At 40.6% G+C, this 20,151-nt stretch overlaps 1 protein-coding gene across 2 annotated transcripts in view; it reads left to right on the forward strand.

Moving 5' to 3' along the window:
• The first annotated feature begins 18,844 nt into the window (after positions 1 to 18,844).
• The window catches only part of fbn1 (fibrillin 1), a 61,259-nt gene continuing 59,952 nt past the window's right edge, over positions 18,845 to 20,151 (forward strand). The window contains exons 1-3 of one of the 2 annotated variants that reach the window (XM_039794856.1): positions 18,845 to 18,901; positions 19,068 to 19,153; positions 19,394 to 19,682. In XM_039794856.1, the coding sequence (XP_039650790.1) occupies positions 19,492 to 19,682 (191 nt within the window). In that variant the 5' untranslated portion in view covers positions 18,845 to 18,901; positions 19,068 to 19,153; positions 19,394 to 19,491. Of the gene's footprint in view, positions 19,154 to 19,393; positions 19,683 to 20,151 lie in introns of both variants that reach the window. The other variant, XM_039794857.1, reaches the window with a different exon arrangement.

Below are 20,151 nucleotides of genomic sequence, written 5' to 3' on the forward strand. Positions count from 1 at the left end.
CTCTGTAAAATAGCCTAGTCCACATAGGGAGGCGATCTATGGAATTAAAATGGCTGTCGAGTGTATGATGATAATTTTACTCAAAAAAAAAGATAAATATATTTTGATTGTCGGTTCTAGCTCGGAGGAATCGACCAGAGTTTAGAATGCCAACACAAAGAAATCGGAAGGGTGCATCAAGGCAATGAGGGCTCATGTGTGCCCGGCATCTCCGTGAGCCTCCGTACATGTAAGGTGCCGAATAAATTGTCATAATTTTACTGTGGCTCTTCTCCTTGGGGCTGACTTCACATGTTGCAACTTGAAAGCAATTCCAGTTCTGCACAAAGTGTGTGAGAGCCATGCATAGGCCTGTAACAATAATATTTTTGCATAATCACAGTTTTATTTGTTTAACTGCAATTCATTGCTAACATTAGCTAACGTGCTAAGGCATGTGACTGGTTATTGTGGATTTTGTTTAGATATGCCAAATTGTAATTATATAAGTGATTATTAGTCAGACTATATTTTGTATTATTATTTGAGTTCTTAGTTGTTTGCACTTGACCCTATACACGTTCATAAGAACAAAAATGTTGAGGGGTGAGGCAGTTAGAATTTTTTTTAATGATAATTAAGAGCCGTTGTTCAGTCTCTCCAGGATTTCGCGGCCCAAAATACCAGATTTTGTGGGAGCTTTGCAAAAAAAGTTGAAATTTTGTTTTGGTATACTGGGGGAGAATAAAACTGGGCTGAGTTTTCCTAGTAACCTTACCAAAAAGGCTCAGGATGCTGCAAATGTTGGTATAATATGAAAATGGTTGGTGGATTTAAAGGAGCGCTATGCAGTTTTGGCAATTTCTTTGCTGCTTTTTGCTCGCAGGTTTCTCTATAGAGCTCCCCATACAGCTTCGGAACAGATATTTGGCAACACTTGTAAAAACTTGTTGGCGACTCTCTCCTCTCCCATCTTCTCCCTCTGGTCATGTGCATTTGTTTTCAAAGAAGCCGGCGAACGCACGGAGCCATGTCCACTGAGGTAGACAGCTAGTAAGCTAGCTAGCAAGCCCGTAAAAGACGAGCATAATAAAAACCTTTACAGACAATAGCAAACATCCTGAGGTCCCAATAACAAGAAATACAAAGATTAAACTGAGTTTATCCCAAAGATACTTACAAGTGCAACAGCGAGAACACCAGGTCAGCATCGGATTTACAGTTCTTGCCATTCTGAAAACGCAGCTCCTATGTTTACTCGTGTCTGACTCCTCGCTCGGTCAGTCTGCCGTTTCCTCTTTCTCTGTTCCTCCGACAATGCTTTCCTAGCTTTCTGCTTCTTTTTTGCCGGCTCAGCCATGACGATAGTGTGAAAAACTCCATCGCTACCTTGTTCTTATAGCTAGCCGGTTCCTGTATGTGTGCAGTGCCGTGAAGCAATTTGTTACCTCGTGAGACCTGATATCACGCGATACTTCCTGACGTTGAGGCTGGCGGCCCGCTGGTCCAAAGTTGCAAGGTGTTTTTTTCTGCTCACAGGCGCTAGGGGGAAGCGAGACGACCACCATTCAAACCCGAAAAAAGTCATATAACCATTCCAATGACTCCGAAGCTGTTCAGTTAAGGTAAATTAAGCTAAAAAAAACTGCATAGTTCCCCTTTAATACAAAAAATAATTAATTGAATGAATCAAATTTTAACATACTGTATGTCATTGGCTTGTTGATCTTTACATTTTTAGTTAATTTCCTATCCTGGCCTGGGACACACATTAATACAGTTTGATAAATTACTTATTGGACTTTAACTTATCATTGCACTTACAATAACCAGCATTATAGCTGCCCTCAATTTAGGTCATCCTGTACGTCTCATCTCCGGTTTTCCTGCATCCACCGTGTGTGTTTGTGTGTTTGTTTGTGTGTGTGTCTATTTGTGTGTGTGTGTGTGTGTGTGTGTGTGTGTGTGTGTGTGTGTCTATTTGTGTGTGTGTGTGTGTGTGTGTGTGTGTGTGTGTGTGTGTGTGTGTGTGTGTGTGTGTGTGTGTGTGTGTGTGTGTGTGTGTGTGTGTGTGAGCAGCAGCCCCGCCCGCGATGTTCGAGTCACACACGTCTCGTGTCTTCATATCAGAAACAGGGAAATGAATTCGGCGACGTACGTGTGTTAAGTCAACCCGTTCTCACTCCCGCTTGGTCATTGGCTCTCAGAGTCACATACTGACGCAAAGTCTGGCACGTGTGAATGCTGTGATTGGTTGAAGTCGTGGGAAACTCAGTTTTTTTTGTCAAATTTGCAGTAAAGTTGCAGTGATTCGTCAAAATTGCGAGTCGCATCGAATTCACTGTGATTTTTTTAAAACTTGCATGAATTGTTGTGATCGCGACATCGGGAAATCCCGGAGGGACTGGTTGTTTACTACATAGGCTGTGTATTTGTGTTATTACATAATCTGGGTCACATGACAGTGATATATAACCAAAAGTGTTATCCTGGAATTCATTCAAAACTTTAATTTGTTTAAAAAAGTAAATTTGACTGAAAGAGACAATTATGTTGTTAATCGCAATTATTTCTGAGACAATCAATTGTACAACAAAATTTGAAAATTGTTACAGCTTTAGCCATGCAATGGAAATTAAATGATTTGTTCTGCATGTTTAAGGTCAGTATGATACTAGCAACAATAGAAACGTCATGAAAATCTAACAGAACAACTTCAGAGCATGAATCTTGAATCTAGGTATTTCAAATGCCCTTTCTAGTTGGCATTTGTCAAAGTAATGTCTGATTGGCTAATAACTCCTATTTCACATGGTCATCTTACATAAAGATATTGAAGTCAGTTTCTTCACTTGAGCTCAAACCTAGAAAAATAATTGCTGTGTAAAGTAATGAACATTTTTAACTGCCTGCATTCATTAAGCCACAAGATGGTGCTATCAGTCTTAACAAGAGCTCATTCCCCTTCAGCATATACCAAAATATGTTTTCTTGGTTGGTCAAATATTCTCTGGCTAGGTTTCTAAAATACTTTGAAAATGTGTTTATGTGGTTGTTGCTTTTCTCCATATTCTTGTGTTCACTAACACAGAATATAACATGGTCATGATGAAATATGGCAAATACATATATGCTTAAACCAATGATTTTAAATTGCAATGGCTGTATCCTGTATTTTGTTGGTTACTTCAGTGTTCTTGAAACAGATGTGTCTGAAAGAGCAGTGAAAATGAGTGGTAGTAAACAGCCTATAATAATTGCTGCAACACTTTCCCATCAGTTTTCAGCAGCCTGTCACTTGCAGATTTTGGTGAAGTGAAAGATGACTGTGTGCTGAAAGTATGCAGCTGACTGTTTTCGGGCTGTGGCCCTCATCATCCTCTGAGAGGCTTGGAGGGTCTCGCCCACATTAATCACCCTAAGCACAGCTTGTTAGGCTGAGATCAAGAACCCACTAGCAACTGATGGGGGAAAGAAGCAGCTCTGGTAAAGACCGATTAAAAACACTGATAGGGTATCTAAAGAAAAACAACACTTAAAGCCTTTCTGTTCAGATAATTCTGTCAAATGTAATCACAGATATCACATAACTTCCCACAATCCCTAGCTTTTGGGGTGTCAAAAAGAGGGCTTATCTGGTACAAGGAGCAGGAATTCAACATGTTATCTCTGCTCTTTCCTTCACACTTTGTGTATTTGTTAAATAAGATAATGATATCTGCTGTTATCTGATTCAGTCAGTAAACAAACAGAAACTAAAAGTGTCTCTCACCAAAATAAGAATCAGAAATAACTATCATCTATTAACATGAAAGTATCATAAGTGTGAAATTAAGTACATTTTATTTTACCAAGTGAAGTGATTTTCCGGCTTTACGTCCATTACATCCCTTCTGGATTTTCTCTGAGTCACACAGACCTCGCCCAAACAACTCACCAAGAACAGCAATGACCTAGTGTGTGATGCCATTTTTTTAGACTTGTGAGGCCTGCTGATGGTCACGTATTGTCAAATCTGTGAGGTCACTGTTTGACCTCTGACCCCTCATTCATGTCAAAGCAGAAGCAGGCAACATGTGGTGTCATTCTATACATCCATTGTGTCACTACATAAGCAGTTTTGGAAGAAACATAAGCTGATTCTCCTTATGAAAAGTAATTAGGTTAGGGTTATTAACATGATGCCAATGTTTGTCTATAGATAATGAGAATGGGTAAATAAGAGGCAAATTGTAAAGCGCTATGTCCAGTAAGGTAGAAAGGCGCTATATACAGTAAATGCAGTCCATTTACCATTTAAGCCATTGAAGCACTATGCGTTCAGTGCAAAACTGTATTTTAATTGCCTGTATTAAGCACGTTCTTAATTTTTAACTTACAGATATATAGAAACATATATTAAAAAGCTACTTGTCTAACTGCATTTGCTTTATTTTGGGCAATTATGTTGGCTTGTCCATTAAAATGGTGCAGCTTCTCAAGTGTGAATATTTGCTAGTGTTTTCTATTATAGTAGACTGACTATATTTGGGTTTTGGACTGTTGGTGGGACAAATCAGTCAATTTGAATAAGTCAACTTGAGTCTGGAGGAAATTGTGACTTACATTTTTCTGTATTTTCAGACATTTTAGAAATCAAAAGCTTTATCAATTAATTGAGAAAATAATCAGCTGATTAATCTATAATAAAAACAATTCTAATATCTAACCACTCTCTAGCTTTTGTAATCATGTAAAACAAGGATTAAATTGACTGAATAATGTCCACTAGCTTCCACTAAATGGCCACTGTGGTCAGCTGTAACTCATTTTATGAAGTCTGCAGCTGAAACTACAGTAGACGCATTATCTTAATCTGTGCAACCACGTGTTGTGTGTGCATTTGTTAGAACATGCGTGTGCATTCCTTGAACCCAGCCAGTGACATGACATGACTCTGAAACAGGAAAGGATAAACATTCAGTATAATCTGCAGGTTCTGTGGCTTTGGTTCAGATCCAGAGTAGTATTATAGCCTGAACACTTTGAATTCCTTTAAAGAATAAAGTTGAGTGCCGATGAGCCTGGGGGCATTAACTTTACACACACTCACCAACACACACACTGTGCGTATGACAAAGCATTCCCAGACCCTGAAGCGCCTTAATGGAACAATTAAAGTCATAAAAAGCAGCCAGAGTACGAGAGCATGAAATTGTTCCTCGTTTCAATGTTATCAGAGTCACACAGAGTTCAAATCTGGGGGGAAACAAAACAAGACTTGGCCACTGACTGGGCTGTTTTGCAGCAGTTACTGACATGCCAAAATCTATACGTATGTTCCTCCAGAGACAGTGCACAGAAGGAGCCGTAAGTCATGTGAGGTTTGCAAACAAATGCACACAAACAAAGAATAGATGTTGTGCCTGGTTCTTTTTCCACAAGTCAGGAACCAGCAAGGACATGCTGTGCAGAGGAGCGAGCCAAAAGTCTCTGTTAAATGAGTATACAGTAAGTTGCTGTTGGCCAGAGTCGGTGCAGAATAGATGAGTGTGTGTGTAACCCCCACAGTGATCGCCTCACTCCTCAGCAGTGCTCTACTTGAGCTTTTACCTCCCTCTATTCTCAGTTCTCAGCCCTCTACCCCGGCTTAGCATGACAGCTTGTCTCTGAAGCTCTGATGGGTGTGTGGACTGTTGGCAGGCCTCTCTTGGCGAAAACAAACACGCATAACACTCACATGCACAACACACTGTGTCCTCAAGCACAACATGCCCTGGAGTTTCTTTACCTCTTCCATATCTTCCTCTTTCCACTCTCTCTTTATCATTGCCCTTTTGGAAACTAGGTCAGTGTCAGTTCATGCCATTAGCTTCTGCTCCAATTGTATGACTTTTGTGTGTGTGCGTGTGCGTGTGTGTGTGTGTGTGTGTGTGCGTGTGCGTGCATGTTCAGTAAGCAGCAATGCTTATCTGCCAATTGGCTTAAGAACTTCCTTGAAAATGTTTGTTTTCATGCTCTGTGCCGGTAGATTGGAATTGTGTGTGTGTGTGTGTGTGTGTGTGTGTGCATGCATGTGTGCGTGCGTGCGTGCTTGTGCGTGCGCGTGCATGTGTGAGAGAGACGGTGATGATGAGGGGGTGGGGGATTCCAGGATTCTTGCACGAGGCAGCAGGCAGATGTGGGAGACTTGAATCAAAACTTTTCTGTTGGCCAACTTCAAAAGGCAACTTTTCCTCCAGTGTTGGTCTCTTTTCGCTTTCCATTCCTCTGCCGTTTCCTCATGCTTTGGCCAGCAGAGCGCACTTCTCCCTTGGATTTCAAGCAGAGGCTGAGATCAAAACTTGGATTCTAGCAAACACCAGGAATCTTTGTCATGCTGAGACTTTCTGTTTGTGGTCCTAGATAACCCCGGGCATCTTTAACAGCTCAGAAAACATACTTAATATTGTTTTGTCGTCATTTTTATCACCTTGAAACCTCTATCACTTTTCCTAATTTTATGAGAAATTGCTTATAAATATGATTTTTATCTTATGACGCTTCAGAAGCTACAGAAATAGATGCTTTACTTCTGTTTGGGACCCCCCCTCCCCCCCTGTAAAACATAGATTTTCATATGCTTCTTATCCGTGATTAGTGTTAACAGAATTTTTTTTACAGCGCTATACCTGCCAAATCCCAAACCAGTGTGTTTGGATTTCTGTTATTTTATTGTTCATGATATTGTTTGACCCCAAACATTAACATCAATACTGTAATTTTCTAAGTCTCTGAATGACGTTTTGGTAAACAGAATATATGCGTCCATGCATAGCCCAGAAAATGATTCCTTATTTGGTGTAATAACAATGCTTTATGGTCATTTGCATATTTGACCACTTTTCATTGAATGTGCAAACTCACTTTGTGACAAAGGGAATGGTTACCACTATAAAATGTCTACATATTGGGGTTTAATGAGGTAAGAAGAATTTAAAATTTTTATATTTAAATTATTATTATTATTATTATTATTATCATTATCCACACTGCTCTATTGCAACGTTGGTCAGTTGGTCCATTACTTTGGTCCAGACTTAAATGGATGCTTCACCGATTAGCATTAAGCTTTGTATCAGTAGAAACCCGCTAGTATTTTTGAATGACTGTGCTTCCCTCCCTCATGTCCCCCTGAGACTAGATGTATCCATAGACAGTTAAATAAATGGACCAACAGATCCCGTTGTTCTGGACGGGGACCAGTGAAGTATATTAGAAGCACTTTTCCGGTGATGGCTGAGCGTTACTGCGCAGCTGCAAACTGAGCTTTCCGACGTAGATGTAATGTGAGCAACCTGTCTGAAAGTTTGAAGTGTTCTGGTAGCTGTGCCAAGAGAAATCTCAATCATTCCGAATCTTGCAGAGACGGAGAGCGTATGTATTTGTAAGGAGATAACATAGGCACAGGCTAATTATTGCTAACTAAAATGCTAGTTAACATTAGTAATTAAACTTAAAGGTCCCATGGCATGAAAATTTCACTTTATGAGGTTTTTTAACATTAATATGCATTCCCCCAGCCTGCCTATGGTCCCCCAGTGGCTAGAAATGGCGATAGGTGTAAACCGAGCCCTGGGTATCCTGCTCTGCCTTTGAGAAAATGAAAGCTCAGATGGGCCGATCTGGAATCTTGCTCCATAAGGAGCAAGGTTACCTCCCCTTTCTCTGCTTTGCCCGCCCAGAGAATTTTGCTCACCCATGAGAGAGAGAGACATCATAGTTTTCAAACGAGCAAAGTGGCAGTTGGTCCAGGCCACACCCCCACTCTCCACCTTGCCCCCCCCCCCCTCGTTCAATAGCTTCAGACACAGAAATGGCACATACTAAAGAAAGCTCATTATGGGACTGGCTTTAGTGGCTGTAATTCTGCACCAAGGCTGAATTTCAGGAAAGAGACTTCAGATACAGTATTAGGGGACCACTAAGGTCTATATAAAAACATCCAAAGAGCACCATGTCATGGGACCTTTAAACAGCTAATGTAAGTCGAAACTGCATGCAAGCTTCTCCTGTACTGTACAGTAATTCCTTTACTATGCGACAGAAAGTCGTGTGGTTATGACACAATCGTTAGCCTATTTTTACAAAAACGTCTGCTACGGAGCCATAATGTGAGACACAAGGTAATGGAGCCTTTTATACATTGTCGTGTTTCTTTAGAAATAAGCAATGGACAAATGGAGTCTTTAAACGCTTCAGATGTAAAGTTATTCACTGTCAAAGTGGCGCCAAAATGAATGGCAGTCAATGGGAAGCTAACGGCAAGTGAAGGCTTGATAGCAACAAAATGGCTCCATAGGAGCTACACTTTGTGGACGCTCGCTTACCCCCTTGGATTTCTCTGTATTGTGGGTCTGGAAAAACTGTCACAACCCGATGCGAGTCGAGCGTCAGCCATCTTGAAGCTAAGCTAATTCACAGCTGTGTTTATACTCGATGTTTACATCCCACCAAGCACTAATGCTACCAATGCGTTAGCTGAACTTTACGGAGTCGTATGTCGTTTTTATATAATGTTGTTTTTATATGTTTTAAATGTGTAACACCACTTGAGCCACGGTGAAACGTTGTTTCGTGTATATGGTTGAAATGAGAATAAAACACACTTGAGTTGACTTGTCTGCCTCACTGTCTATGTTTGTAACCAGTAGGCATGGCTTGGGAGTGGACTCCTAGGAAAGCGAAGCAAGTGCATTCTGGGAGTTGTTGTTTTCATCCACTTGAGCCAAAAATACCTTTTCTGGCTTTTCTCGGTCTAGAAAGCACCAACTTCTAAAAATATTTTACATTTCTATTACATATATGACCCAATTTAATACATATTCATCTTTTCAGCTGTGAAATATCCCTTTACATATCAGTTTTTATATTGATTGACAATTATTATATGGATTGTCATTAACTTTTGTCTAGAAATTCATGCTTTCCAGAGAATTAATCCTACTGTTTTTTATGACGCCTTGAATTTTTTTTAAAGTTCCATCAGCAGGTAAAAGTTTTCACAGTTTCCAGTGAAATTTCAAGATCATCTGGATAAGCACCAAAGTTTGTACAGAAATTCATGCTCCCTTCAGGATGAATTGTAATAACTTTGATGATCCTCTGACTTGTCACCTTGCACCATCATCAGGCCAAAGTTTCTGTTTTCCCAAAACCAATTTAATTCCCAGCAGCCTCAGCTGCAGCCTACTATGTGTTTATCACTAATTAGCAAATGATAACATTGCCAAACTATGATGAATGGGAACATGCTAAACATCAGCATTTAGCTCAAAGCAATGTGCATTTAGCTCAAAGCAATGTACAGAGCTGCTAGCGTTGCTGTACAGTCTTGTTCTTACACATATAGTAGTGGGGTCTATAGGATCCCAAACAATGAACAAGCAAAGCCAATTTCAACACAACTTAGGGTCTGTATTCTCTTTTTCTGTTCATCTACTGTATATTTCTTGAAAACAACTTTCTCTGACATCCTCCTCACCTCCTCTTCTTCTGTTCTCTCTTCTGTAATAAAAGTGTGTATTTATAACTGAATTGATGCCCTAATGTAAAGGAATCACATTACTGCTGGAGTAGTGTGTATATTTCTCTATGTGTCTATTTGCAATGAGTGTGTTTATGGGCCTTTACATCTGTGCTGAGCCAGATGGTGGCGGCGAACCCCTGGCGGGAAAACTCAACAGGGAATGTTTTCCATCCCTAAGATGGTCAGATTTGTGTGGGGAGACACTGACTCTGCATAAATCACATGGAGGGGAGATAAGTGGGCTGCTAGACCAGCCTGGATAAATGGCTTAAGCCAAAAATACTATCCATTGTGCCCCACAGGGGACAGACCCTGAATAAATCTGAGTGTACTCAAACACAGTGTGTGGACAAAATAACACGAACCCCTTATAATATATTACAGTTCAATATCACAAACTACAGCCTTGAAAATTACCATAAAGCTGAATCAACACCGAAAGATAGTATTTATTGCAGTGTATTTCAACAAGGCATTACCTTATGAGTAGGCTTCATTAAAGCAAAAGTTCAACATTTTGGGAAATATGCTTATATTTAGTTTCTGGTTGAGAGTTAGATGAAAAGACTGATGCCAATCTCATATTTGTCTGTTAAGTATGAAGCTACAGCCAAGAGATGGTTTGCTTAGCTTAGCGTTAAAACTGGGAGCACAGAAAAACAGTTACCCTGGCTAGGTTATTTATTATTAAGTTCATTTGTTCGTTAATGGGGTTATTGTGTAGCGAGGGCAGCTAGGCTCCAAAGCTAGGTCGTAACTGATGTGCCTCCTTCAAAATATAAGCACGTTTGCCACATGGAGATTGCAAGAACTGTGACTGGTCAGCTTGGGCTAATGTGTCCTAAAAGTGATTTTTTGAAGGATGCATTTTTATTATTTCACCTTTATTGTATCAGACAGTGGAGAAGCAGACAGCCAAGAGATGGTTTGCTCATCTTTTCAACAGGGTTATCCCTATGTTCCCAGGGCCCTACTGTATATCATGATGTAAACTAACATTTTAAGAAATTGGTAAAGGCTATCTTTACATTTCAATTGCAACAAAGGGAAATTGACTTTTCAAATGCAGTTTGAATGGTAAAAATCTGGTCAGTGGCTGTGGACATATCAATGTCAACATTTGAGATGGTACGGTAGTTTTTTTTTATTTTTTAAAGATAATTTTTTAAGGCTTTAATGATAGGACGTGCCACTGCAACAAGAGCCGTAGTACACGGGGCGCATGCTCAACCAGGTGAGCTATCAGGGCACCCTGAGATGGTAGGTTTTAAAGGAGTATTACTTCAGTAGTAGGTGGGTGATTTTAACATTGACCCATGGGAAACAACGGTTCCCAGCTAGTCGTGAACCAGGGAGATTACGCTTATTGTCATGTCAACCAGCTAAATCCAGTTAAAAGCTAACTTCTATCCTTTTTGTTTAATCCATAGTTTTGTCATCACTGTGAGGTTTACCCCAGGAAGTCACTGCTTCAGGTTGAGAAAAAGTTAAGCACACAATCCTGGTAAAACCAAATGTTGTCATTTTCACACTTGGGTGTTTGTGTGGATTAAACAAACACAATATAATGTTTTAATTAGTGCGCTTTAGAGGTGCTGGTAGGTGGATTTTGTTACTTTGAACAGAGCTAGGCTAGCTGTTTGCCCCTGTTTCCAGTCTTTAAACTAAGCTAAGCTAAGTGGTCGCTGGCTGTAGCTTCATATTTAACAGACAGACATGAGAGTGATATCAATCCTCTTATCTAATTCTCAGCAAGAACACAAATAAGTGTATTTCCCGAATTGTTAATCTATTCCTTTGAAGTCCCTTCTATTTGTGCGTTGGGTGTATGTATGCGTAAGAAACTTACTACACCTCCAACCTGTATGTGCTTACACTCCTGGGTGTTTATACCTGTAGATTCAAGAGTGTTTATTGCTGTCATTGAGGATCTGGGATGTGAGGGGCTTTCTCACTACTCTTCTGCATCCATGTGGGGTGTTCTAATGCAATGTTCTGTTTTCTCAATCAGGAGTGACGCCAGAGGCAAAGTGTGGCTGACAAACATCCAGGGTGAGTACACCAGCTATTAAACTCTGCTCCCAGGGCACTTAGAGATGACTCATAATGTCAACGCAGTGTTCCTCCTCCTCCTCATAGCTGTTGCTCAAAAGAGGCATCCTCACCATGAAAGGGAACAATTACAACTTTTTATGACCCGAAAACATTCTATTCTGTTCTTCTGGGGCAACAATTTTTAAGGGAAATGAGTTCATGCAGCGCCTAGGTACACACAAGTAAAATGATCCATTTGGAGGCGAAAAGGGATTCCTCCGAGTTATTTTGTGGTTATGTTTGATTTTGTGCTGCAGCAGTGCGCTGTAAATGTGTAATGTGTGTATTAGTGAAGGAGACCATATGTGATAATAGACGGCACAGCCCAAACAGTTGATAGAATTCTATCATTACATTAACCTCATGACAAAAAAGCAATGGATTAACCCCATTACACACACATTCAGTAGAGAGAGAGTGTGAGCGTGTGTGTGTGTGTGTGTGCGTGCGTGCGCGCGCGCGCGCGCGTGCGTGCGTGTGTGTGTTTGCGTGCGTGCGTGTGAGAAAGAGTGAGAGAGAGGAGGAAGGTGGGGGTGGTGGACTCATTTCTGCTGCAGCTCATTTTCTAGAAATATTTCACATGAATATTGGCAGCGGTTGTGCTGCAGAAGACAAAAGGAAATGAACCGTGGCTGCTGGAGCCAAAGACAACACACAGTGTGAGAAAGTCTCGCTACAGTTACTGCTCGCAGCACAGTGAGAGACAATCTCAATCTAAGCTATTAAAAATTGCCTTGGGATATATGAAATACAGAAAATGAGTTGGTGAAAGAATATTTGTGACGTAGCCAGAGAAGATTGAGCTTCTGTTGTGGTGGACGGTAAAGCAAGACGCAAGTAAATTATAGAACATGAGTTGTGTTATTATTAGATGATAATAACTTGATTGCCTGGTGTTTGGCATTGAAATACGTCACAGAAACAATCGCAATACACTATACATTTTTGTTATCCAACCTTGGTTTCAGTCTTTCTATTTCAGGCTTTTTAGTTCAGCCATTTCAGGCCAGAGGAGTAAACATTCCCAAAAATGAAACCCACACTCAGTAACATTAAGGGAATTAACTGAGAAGAGGATGGGGTGAGACGCTTAGGTGGGTGGGGGGGAAAAAGGAAGGTTGGGGAGTTGGTGTCTTACTGTAAATGACACCTCCTCTGTGTTGAGGAAGAGTAGAGAACAACCCTGCTCTGCTGCTGGGCATCAGTTTTCTCCCACACTACCTCTTGTTGATGAGGACCATGACTTAAAGCTTTACAAGAAACAATTCTGCAGTACACTCAGCTCTGACGTCACTTAAGTGTGTGTGTGTGTGTGTGTGTGTGTGTGTGTGTGTGTGTGTGTGTGTGTGTGGGAGTGTTGTGTTTGAGTATCTGTGTGCTTGTTATTTAGTGTCTTGTAATTTAATGTATAATGTTTAATGTAGGGCACTCCACCAATTGTAAACACGATGGTCATCTTACTAGAGAACTACTCATCATGCCATTACTGGAATAATCTCAGTTTGGATGAACACGTTTGTACCCCAAACCCTGCGATCCAGTTTGGGATTTATAAAATGATCATGATTACAGGGCTGACTACAGCTCTCAGGTCAATCTAATAGAGTAAAAAATATATTATATTTCCCTCTGAAATGTAATGGATTAGGACAGCATTTCCCAAACTTTTTACAGTCCCATACCCCTTCAGACTTTCAACCTCCAGCTATGTACCGCTTACGTACCCCCTACGTTACTTCACATACCCCTTGGGGTAAATGTACCCCAGTTTGAGAACCAGTGGATTAGGAAAATAAGTAGCATAGAATGATAAATGCTCAAGAAATACCTCAAAACTGTACTTAAAGGAATAGTTCAACATTTTCGGAAATAGTCTTATTTGCTTTATTGCCAAAAGTTAGTTGAGAAGATTGATAACACTCAAATGTCTTGGACAGATGTCGATCTTCTCATCTAACTCTCGGCAAGTAAGCAAAACAGCGTTTTTCCTAAAATGTCAAACTACTGCTTTAATCTTGTCCACCGCCTGTATCTACATATATTCATTGGCTGCTTGCTCGAGCTTCATATTTACCATACAGACACGAGAGTGGTATCTTTTCTTCTAACTTGCAGCAAGAACGCAAATAAGCATGTTTCCCAAAATATAAAACTCTTCTTTTAAGTACAGTACTTGGGTGAATGTGGTTACTTTCCACAGCTGACTTAGGATAAGGCTGCAATAAAAGCGTGTTGATGATATCAAGAGTGTCAAAGCCAGTGAGCTGTCTCTGACTCCCACAAACACACCCCAAACCACTTTGCACTCGAAGACTCAGCTATAGTATTTACCCTCATCTCAGCTCCTCACACCCAGGTCACGCCTATGTTTCAGAGGTGGATCTTTAGCTACGCTCAGAGCGAGAGAGAGATGACCAGGGAGAGGCTGTCTTACTGTCAAAACAATCCAATCAACAGTGACTACAGTGAGGCCTTGTGCCTCTCCCCCAGACTCTCTCATTCCTCAACTCAAGACCTTTTATCCTTTCCTCTGTTCCTTTGTCTCTTCTGCCAACTCATACATACAATTTACAGTACAGCTGTTCTGATCTTACAACAAGTCCAATATTAAGATACGTTTGAGTTCTCATTTGGATTCTTATATCACTTACTATGATTATTATATTACTTCCTTTATGATCGTTCGCAGGGATCTGAGTCCAAGCGTCCCAAAAAATATTTCAGCGACAAGATAATGATAATGTAAGAGAGCAAAAGAGAGGGAATGGATTGTTTTCAGAGAGTTCTCAGTCAGTGAACTCTAACTGAGTAGTAGAGATAAGAAAGACGAGAAGGTGATCTTTAGCTTTCATTATTAATTACTCCAAACCATGGTGGTTAACAGCTCTGTTAATGAGTCCCTGTCTTGTTTTGGAATTAGCTTACAAAGTGCATGATGGAAGAGACTGTTCCTGTGACCGGCTGCTACAGTATGTACAATGATGGAAGGTCAAGGAAATTGCCTGGTGACAGAGCAATTCATCTAAATAAACAAATCCACGGCGGAGGTTTGACAGGAATCTTGAATCAATCTTGTTTGACATATAAGTAAAGTAACATCTGATTTTGCTTCTTGGTGATAGGAATAACAGGTGATAGCATTAGTGGAAAGTCAAGTCAAGTCAATCTCATTTATACAGCCCAATATCACAAATCACAAATTTGCCTCAAGGGTATTTACAATCTGACAGACATCCTCTGTCCTTTGGTCGTCAATTTGGATAGGGAAAAACTCCCTAACTGGTACATTTGCTCATGTACTGTTCTTAAGTTTAGTTTTGAGTTACTTGTACTTGACGTGAGTATTTCATTATATAGTTTATACTTCTACTCCACAGAAAAAAGAGGCAAATATTGTACTTTTTACTCCTTAAAAACTACAATATTTGATAACTTTGCAGATTCTGATTAATAACACAAACGATTATCAACAAATAAATGATAATGTATTTTTATACATCAAGATAAAATAAGATAAGACATCCCAGAGGGAAATTTACAACCTACCCAGCAGCATATTAAGTAATTAAAATTAGTCTTGCCTTAACCAACTACAACGTTAAAGTGATGTACACATTAATGCAATCAATAATTACAATGTGATAATGTAATGAACATTATTCTAAAATTGACCATTCTGCATAATGAGTAATTTTATTTTATGTATATACACTCACCTAAAGGATTATTAGGAACACCCTACTAATACCGTGTCTGACCCCCTTTCGCCTTCAGAACTGCCTTAATTCTTTGTGGCATTGATTCAACAAGGTGCTGGAAGCATTCTTTAGAAATGTTGGCCCATATTGAGAGGATACCATCTTGCAGTTGATGGAGATTTGTGGGATGCACATCCAGGGCACGAAGCTCCCGTTCCACCACATCCCAAAGATGTTGTATTAGGTTGAGATCTGGTGACTGTGGGGGCCATTTTAGTACAGTGAACTCATTGTCATGTTCAAGAAACTAATTTGAAATGATTCGAGCTTTTGACATGGTGCATTATCCTGCTGGAAGTAGCCATCAGAGGATGGTACATGGTGGTCATAAAGGGATGGACATGGTCAGAAACAATGCTCAGGTAGGCTGTGGCATTTAAACGATGCCCAGTTGGTACTAAGGGGCCTAAAGTGTGCCAAGAAAACATTCCCCACACCATTACACCACCACCACCACCACCAGCCTGCCCAGTGGTAACAAGGCATGACGGAGCACTGTTCTCATTCTGTTTACGCCAAATTCTGACTCTACCATCTGAATGTCTCAACAGAAATCGAGACTCATCAGACCAGGCAACATTTTTACAGTCTTCAACTGTCCAATTTTAGTGAGCTTGTGCAAATTGTAGCCTCATTTTCCTATTTTTAGTGGAGAGGAGTGGCACCCGGTGGGGTCTTCTGCTGGTGTAGCCCATCCGCCTCAAGGTTGTGCGTGTTGTGGCTTCACAAATGCTTTGCTGCATACCTCGGTTTTAACGAGAGGTTATTTGAGTCAAAGTTGATCTTCTAATCAGCTGGAATCAGTCGGCCCATTCTCCTCTGACCTCTAGCATCAACAAGGCATTTTTGCCCACAGGACTGCAGCATACTGGATGTTTTTCCTTTTTCAGACCATTCTTTGTCAACCCTAGAAATGGTTGTGCGTGAAAATCCCAGTAACTGAGCAGATTGGGAAATACTCAGACCAGACCGTCTGGCACCAACAACCATTCCATGCTCAAAGTTGCTTAGATCACCTTTCGTTCCCATTCTGACATTCATTTTGGAGTTCAGGAGATTGTCTAGACCTGGACCACACCCCTAAATGCATTGAAGCAGCTGCCATGTGATTGGTTGATTAGATAATTGCATTAACGAGAAATCTTACAGGTGTTCCTAATAATCTTTAAGGTGAGTGTATATATATATTGTATATACAGTATAGTATAAGTATATTTTCATGGTAATACTTTTATACTTTTACTTAATTTGAATGCAGGACTTTCACTATATTTCTACACTGTGGTATTACTACCACACCTTATGTAAAAGATCAGAATACTTCTTTCACCTCTAGATGATGGTTAAGATATTTGTAATTTGCTACAACAGTCTGTAATGAGGCATATTGGGTTATTTTTTTCATTAATAATAAGGTGAATTAACTATTGACAGAAGTAAGTAGAGAGTTCTGATTTAATAATGCGTGCATTCGGATCATATTAGTAAAGTACTGTGTCATCAGCATTTAAAAATCTGGAATATTACCATCCAGAAGTGAGCTCATTAACATGCATAAAAGAAAGTAACGCACATATTGTGAAAGGGTGCTGTGTTTTTTCCCCCCTCCATTACAGTATGCAGCTAGCAGAAAGATGTGTTGGGACTGGGTGAAGTGCTGACCAGGAGAGCTGCAGAGGAAGAGCCAGCAATAAAAAGTCTGGACCATGATGTGGAGGTAAAAAGAGCAGAAAGGATCAGAATTTCAAATTACATACAGAAGGTCATGGACAGGCAGGAAAGGGAGTTTACGAAGGGAGTAAATTGAGAAATTTAAAGAGAAACTTGAAACTGAAAAAGGAGCAACTTCCAATATTTTGGTGGAATGGTTGGGGGTTTGTTTACAGGGCGTGTTTCGGGAGGTTATCAAAGAGAGAGCTGCAGTAACCCAAACAGGACATGACTATAGAAAAAGTAAAGATGCTTTTTAAGGACACAGATTTAAAAAAGTATATGGCGGTTATTAAGAGCAACCCTGTATTGCTCCGTGGTTGCTCTCTGGGTGCTGCCTGACAGTGGGTTGTCTTGACAAACAGACAAAGCACTTGGCAGTCTGTTCAGGAGTAAACGTGGTCTTGTCAGCAGTGATGGAGAGGCCTTGCACAGGGCAGGACTTTCCAGGGGGAAAAAAGCAGCGCAGTATTGTTGAGACTAAGTTTGAGCTGGTGGGCAGGCATCCAACTGGAGATGTCAGCGAGGCTAGTGGAGATGCGTGCCTCAACCTGAGTGTTAGAGGATGGAAAAGAAAAGTTGTGGAAGTTAATGATATATACACTATCCTGTGCACCAGATGAAATACTACACAAGTCGAGACGCCGGTTGGAGCAGCTTAGGCAGGTCACCGCCATCTTCTTTACAAAAGAGGTGAAAAAATGGGCTTGCGGCTCAGACGCACAGTGCTGTGGGTCAACAAAAACAGAAAATCCAAAGTTTCGTCTCAACCTTGCACTTACTTGCAAAGCTCTGTCGTGATCATATTTCATGTGACTATTGTCTTAATCAAAAACTATAAAATCGAATGTGCAAAATCAACATACAATCTATGAACAAGTGCACGCTCAGGCTGTGTTTCATTTGTTCACGTGTGAGAGGAGAATGTGGATGATAATATTGAGGAGAAGAAAGGAGTAAAAAAGCTGATAGTAGAAACCAAGGTTGTGGAATATACAGTGTCAAGTGGTTTTTAGAGTGATAGCATACTTGAGAGAGGAGCCAGGCCGACTCTATATTTGCTGGGTGTGGCTGCAGACATGAAGTAGAGTGTGTGAAAACTATCACTGCACTGGACAAAATTCCTTAAAACATCCAGTACACACAGTGTAAATATGTATAGGACATAATTCAACACCAAATGAAGAAGAATGAAACTGTTTTCATATTTCATTCACTGAGACAAAATTGTGATTTTGTGAAAGTGTCTATTTAAGCATTTACACCTGCAGACTTGATAGGTTATCAGAAAGTGAGAAACCCATGTGCATGTATTAATGGCTACCAACATTACATTTATAACTTCTACCAGATAAGAATAAATACCATCCAAAGGGATTTTTCAAAACTTGGTATAAGTTGTTCTTATTTATGGCTTATAACTGATCTAGAAAGAATTAATACATTATTTATCAACATTAATAAAGCCATTAGTTATAACGTATTAACAATGTACTTGTTAGAAGGTGGTACATGCCACAGTTTGCACAGGTGCATTGTCTTTAACAATGCAAACATCTCATAGTAGATTACTAATGATTTAACTTTGAGTGTATTAGAAGCTCTGTCTTCTTCTTCCAAACGTATCTGGGTTGACTTTAATGTTATTGTTACAGTAAAAGTCCAAGCTAGAGGTCCAGAGCTTAACTTGTGCATTTTTGCACTCAAGCTTTTGTATCGCGAGAGCAGAGGAAGAAAGGGGGAAAAAAAAGTTTTGGGGAAAGTTGAGCAGAACAGGGATGAGGAAAGAGCTCTGCTGTGAGGGAGAGACACCGTGAGTTTTGCCATTCTCATCCTCTGGAATGCATCAGCTCCTCTAACTTATCTGTGCAAAGTCAACACACAACTGGATGCGCACGAGCAGACTCCAAAAGTTACGATGCGCATCTATTTATAGCAGCTCAGCAAAAGGTTTGAGTGACTTTTCTCCTTCTCCGCAGTTTTCTCCTAAACGTTTATTCAGCAATACCTGCAGTGAAGTAGTCCTCTGTCGGGTCTGAGGCGAATCTCCTGTTCGGGAGACAAGGTAAAGTAACGATTCCCTCGTGCGCAATTGTGCACATTATCATTCCTACACTGCATGCTTTTGCGACTCTGAGCTGGATGGTTTTCTAACTTAATAATGGTAGAAGTGATATCACACCAGCCACCTCTTAAAGTGCAACAGAGTTGTTGTTTTTCTTTTTGCGCAGCATCTCCTGCTCTCCCCTCTGCGTCTTTTCCAAACTTTTTTTTTTTTTTTTTTTTTTTTGGTATTGTTTTGCAGCTTTGACTCCAGACTGCAGAGGTCGACGGGGCTGGGAAACTAGTTTAGGAGACTTTGATTCTACCGAGCACTGGAGTTGGATACACTTGAGAGTGGACATGCCGGACAGTAAGTGTAGAGGACGGCTGCTGCAGTTTGTCGTGGCTCTGGTGGCCTTGCTGTCGCTCTGCGCCGAGCTTGGAGACGCTGCAGAGGTGGTGGACACCGAGGACAGCGAGCCGACGACCAAGCAGACCGACTCCAGAGCCAGCAGGGCCAAGAGGAGGGGAGGGTCGGACGTCCTCAGAGGGTAATGTGACTATGATGGTCCCTTTTATTCCAATTTGGGATTTTTTTCTTTTCTTTTTTTATTCCACTGTATTTCATCTCCCCCCCCCCTTTAATTTATGAGTATCTTGATCCAGGTGTCTGTTCTTCCGTAGAACATTGAAGGTCAGAAAGCACCTTTTTTAATAAGGCAGACTGAGACCCTTGAGCGACATTGTCTGTGATGGGAAGTTTGGAGCAAAGTTTAGTAATTAAATACTGGCAAGAATATCACATTCCTGCTGACTGCAATAATACATTACATCCAAACAAAGGAGACCATTGGTCGTGAGTGGCTGTGGCAGAGAGAGAGAGAGAGAGAGAGAGAGAGAGAGAGAGAGAGAGAGAGAGAGAGAGAGAGAGAGACTAACAGCCTAATCCTCTTTCTGGCCAAAAACACCACACCCCAGTTGTGGATAAATCACATCTGCAGCTGTACACAGTGGGTCACT

The sequence above is a fragment of the Perca fluviatilis genome, chromosome 3 (assembly GCF_010015445.1).
Source record: "Perca fluviatilis chromosome 3, GENO_Pfluv_1.0, whole genome shotgun sequence".
NCBI lineage: Eukaryota > Metazoa > Chordata > Actinopteri > Perciformes > Percidae > Perca > Perca fluviatilis.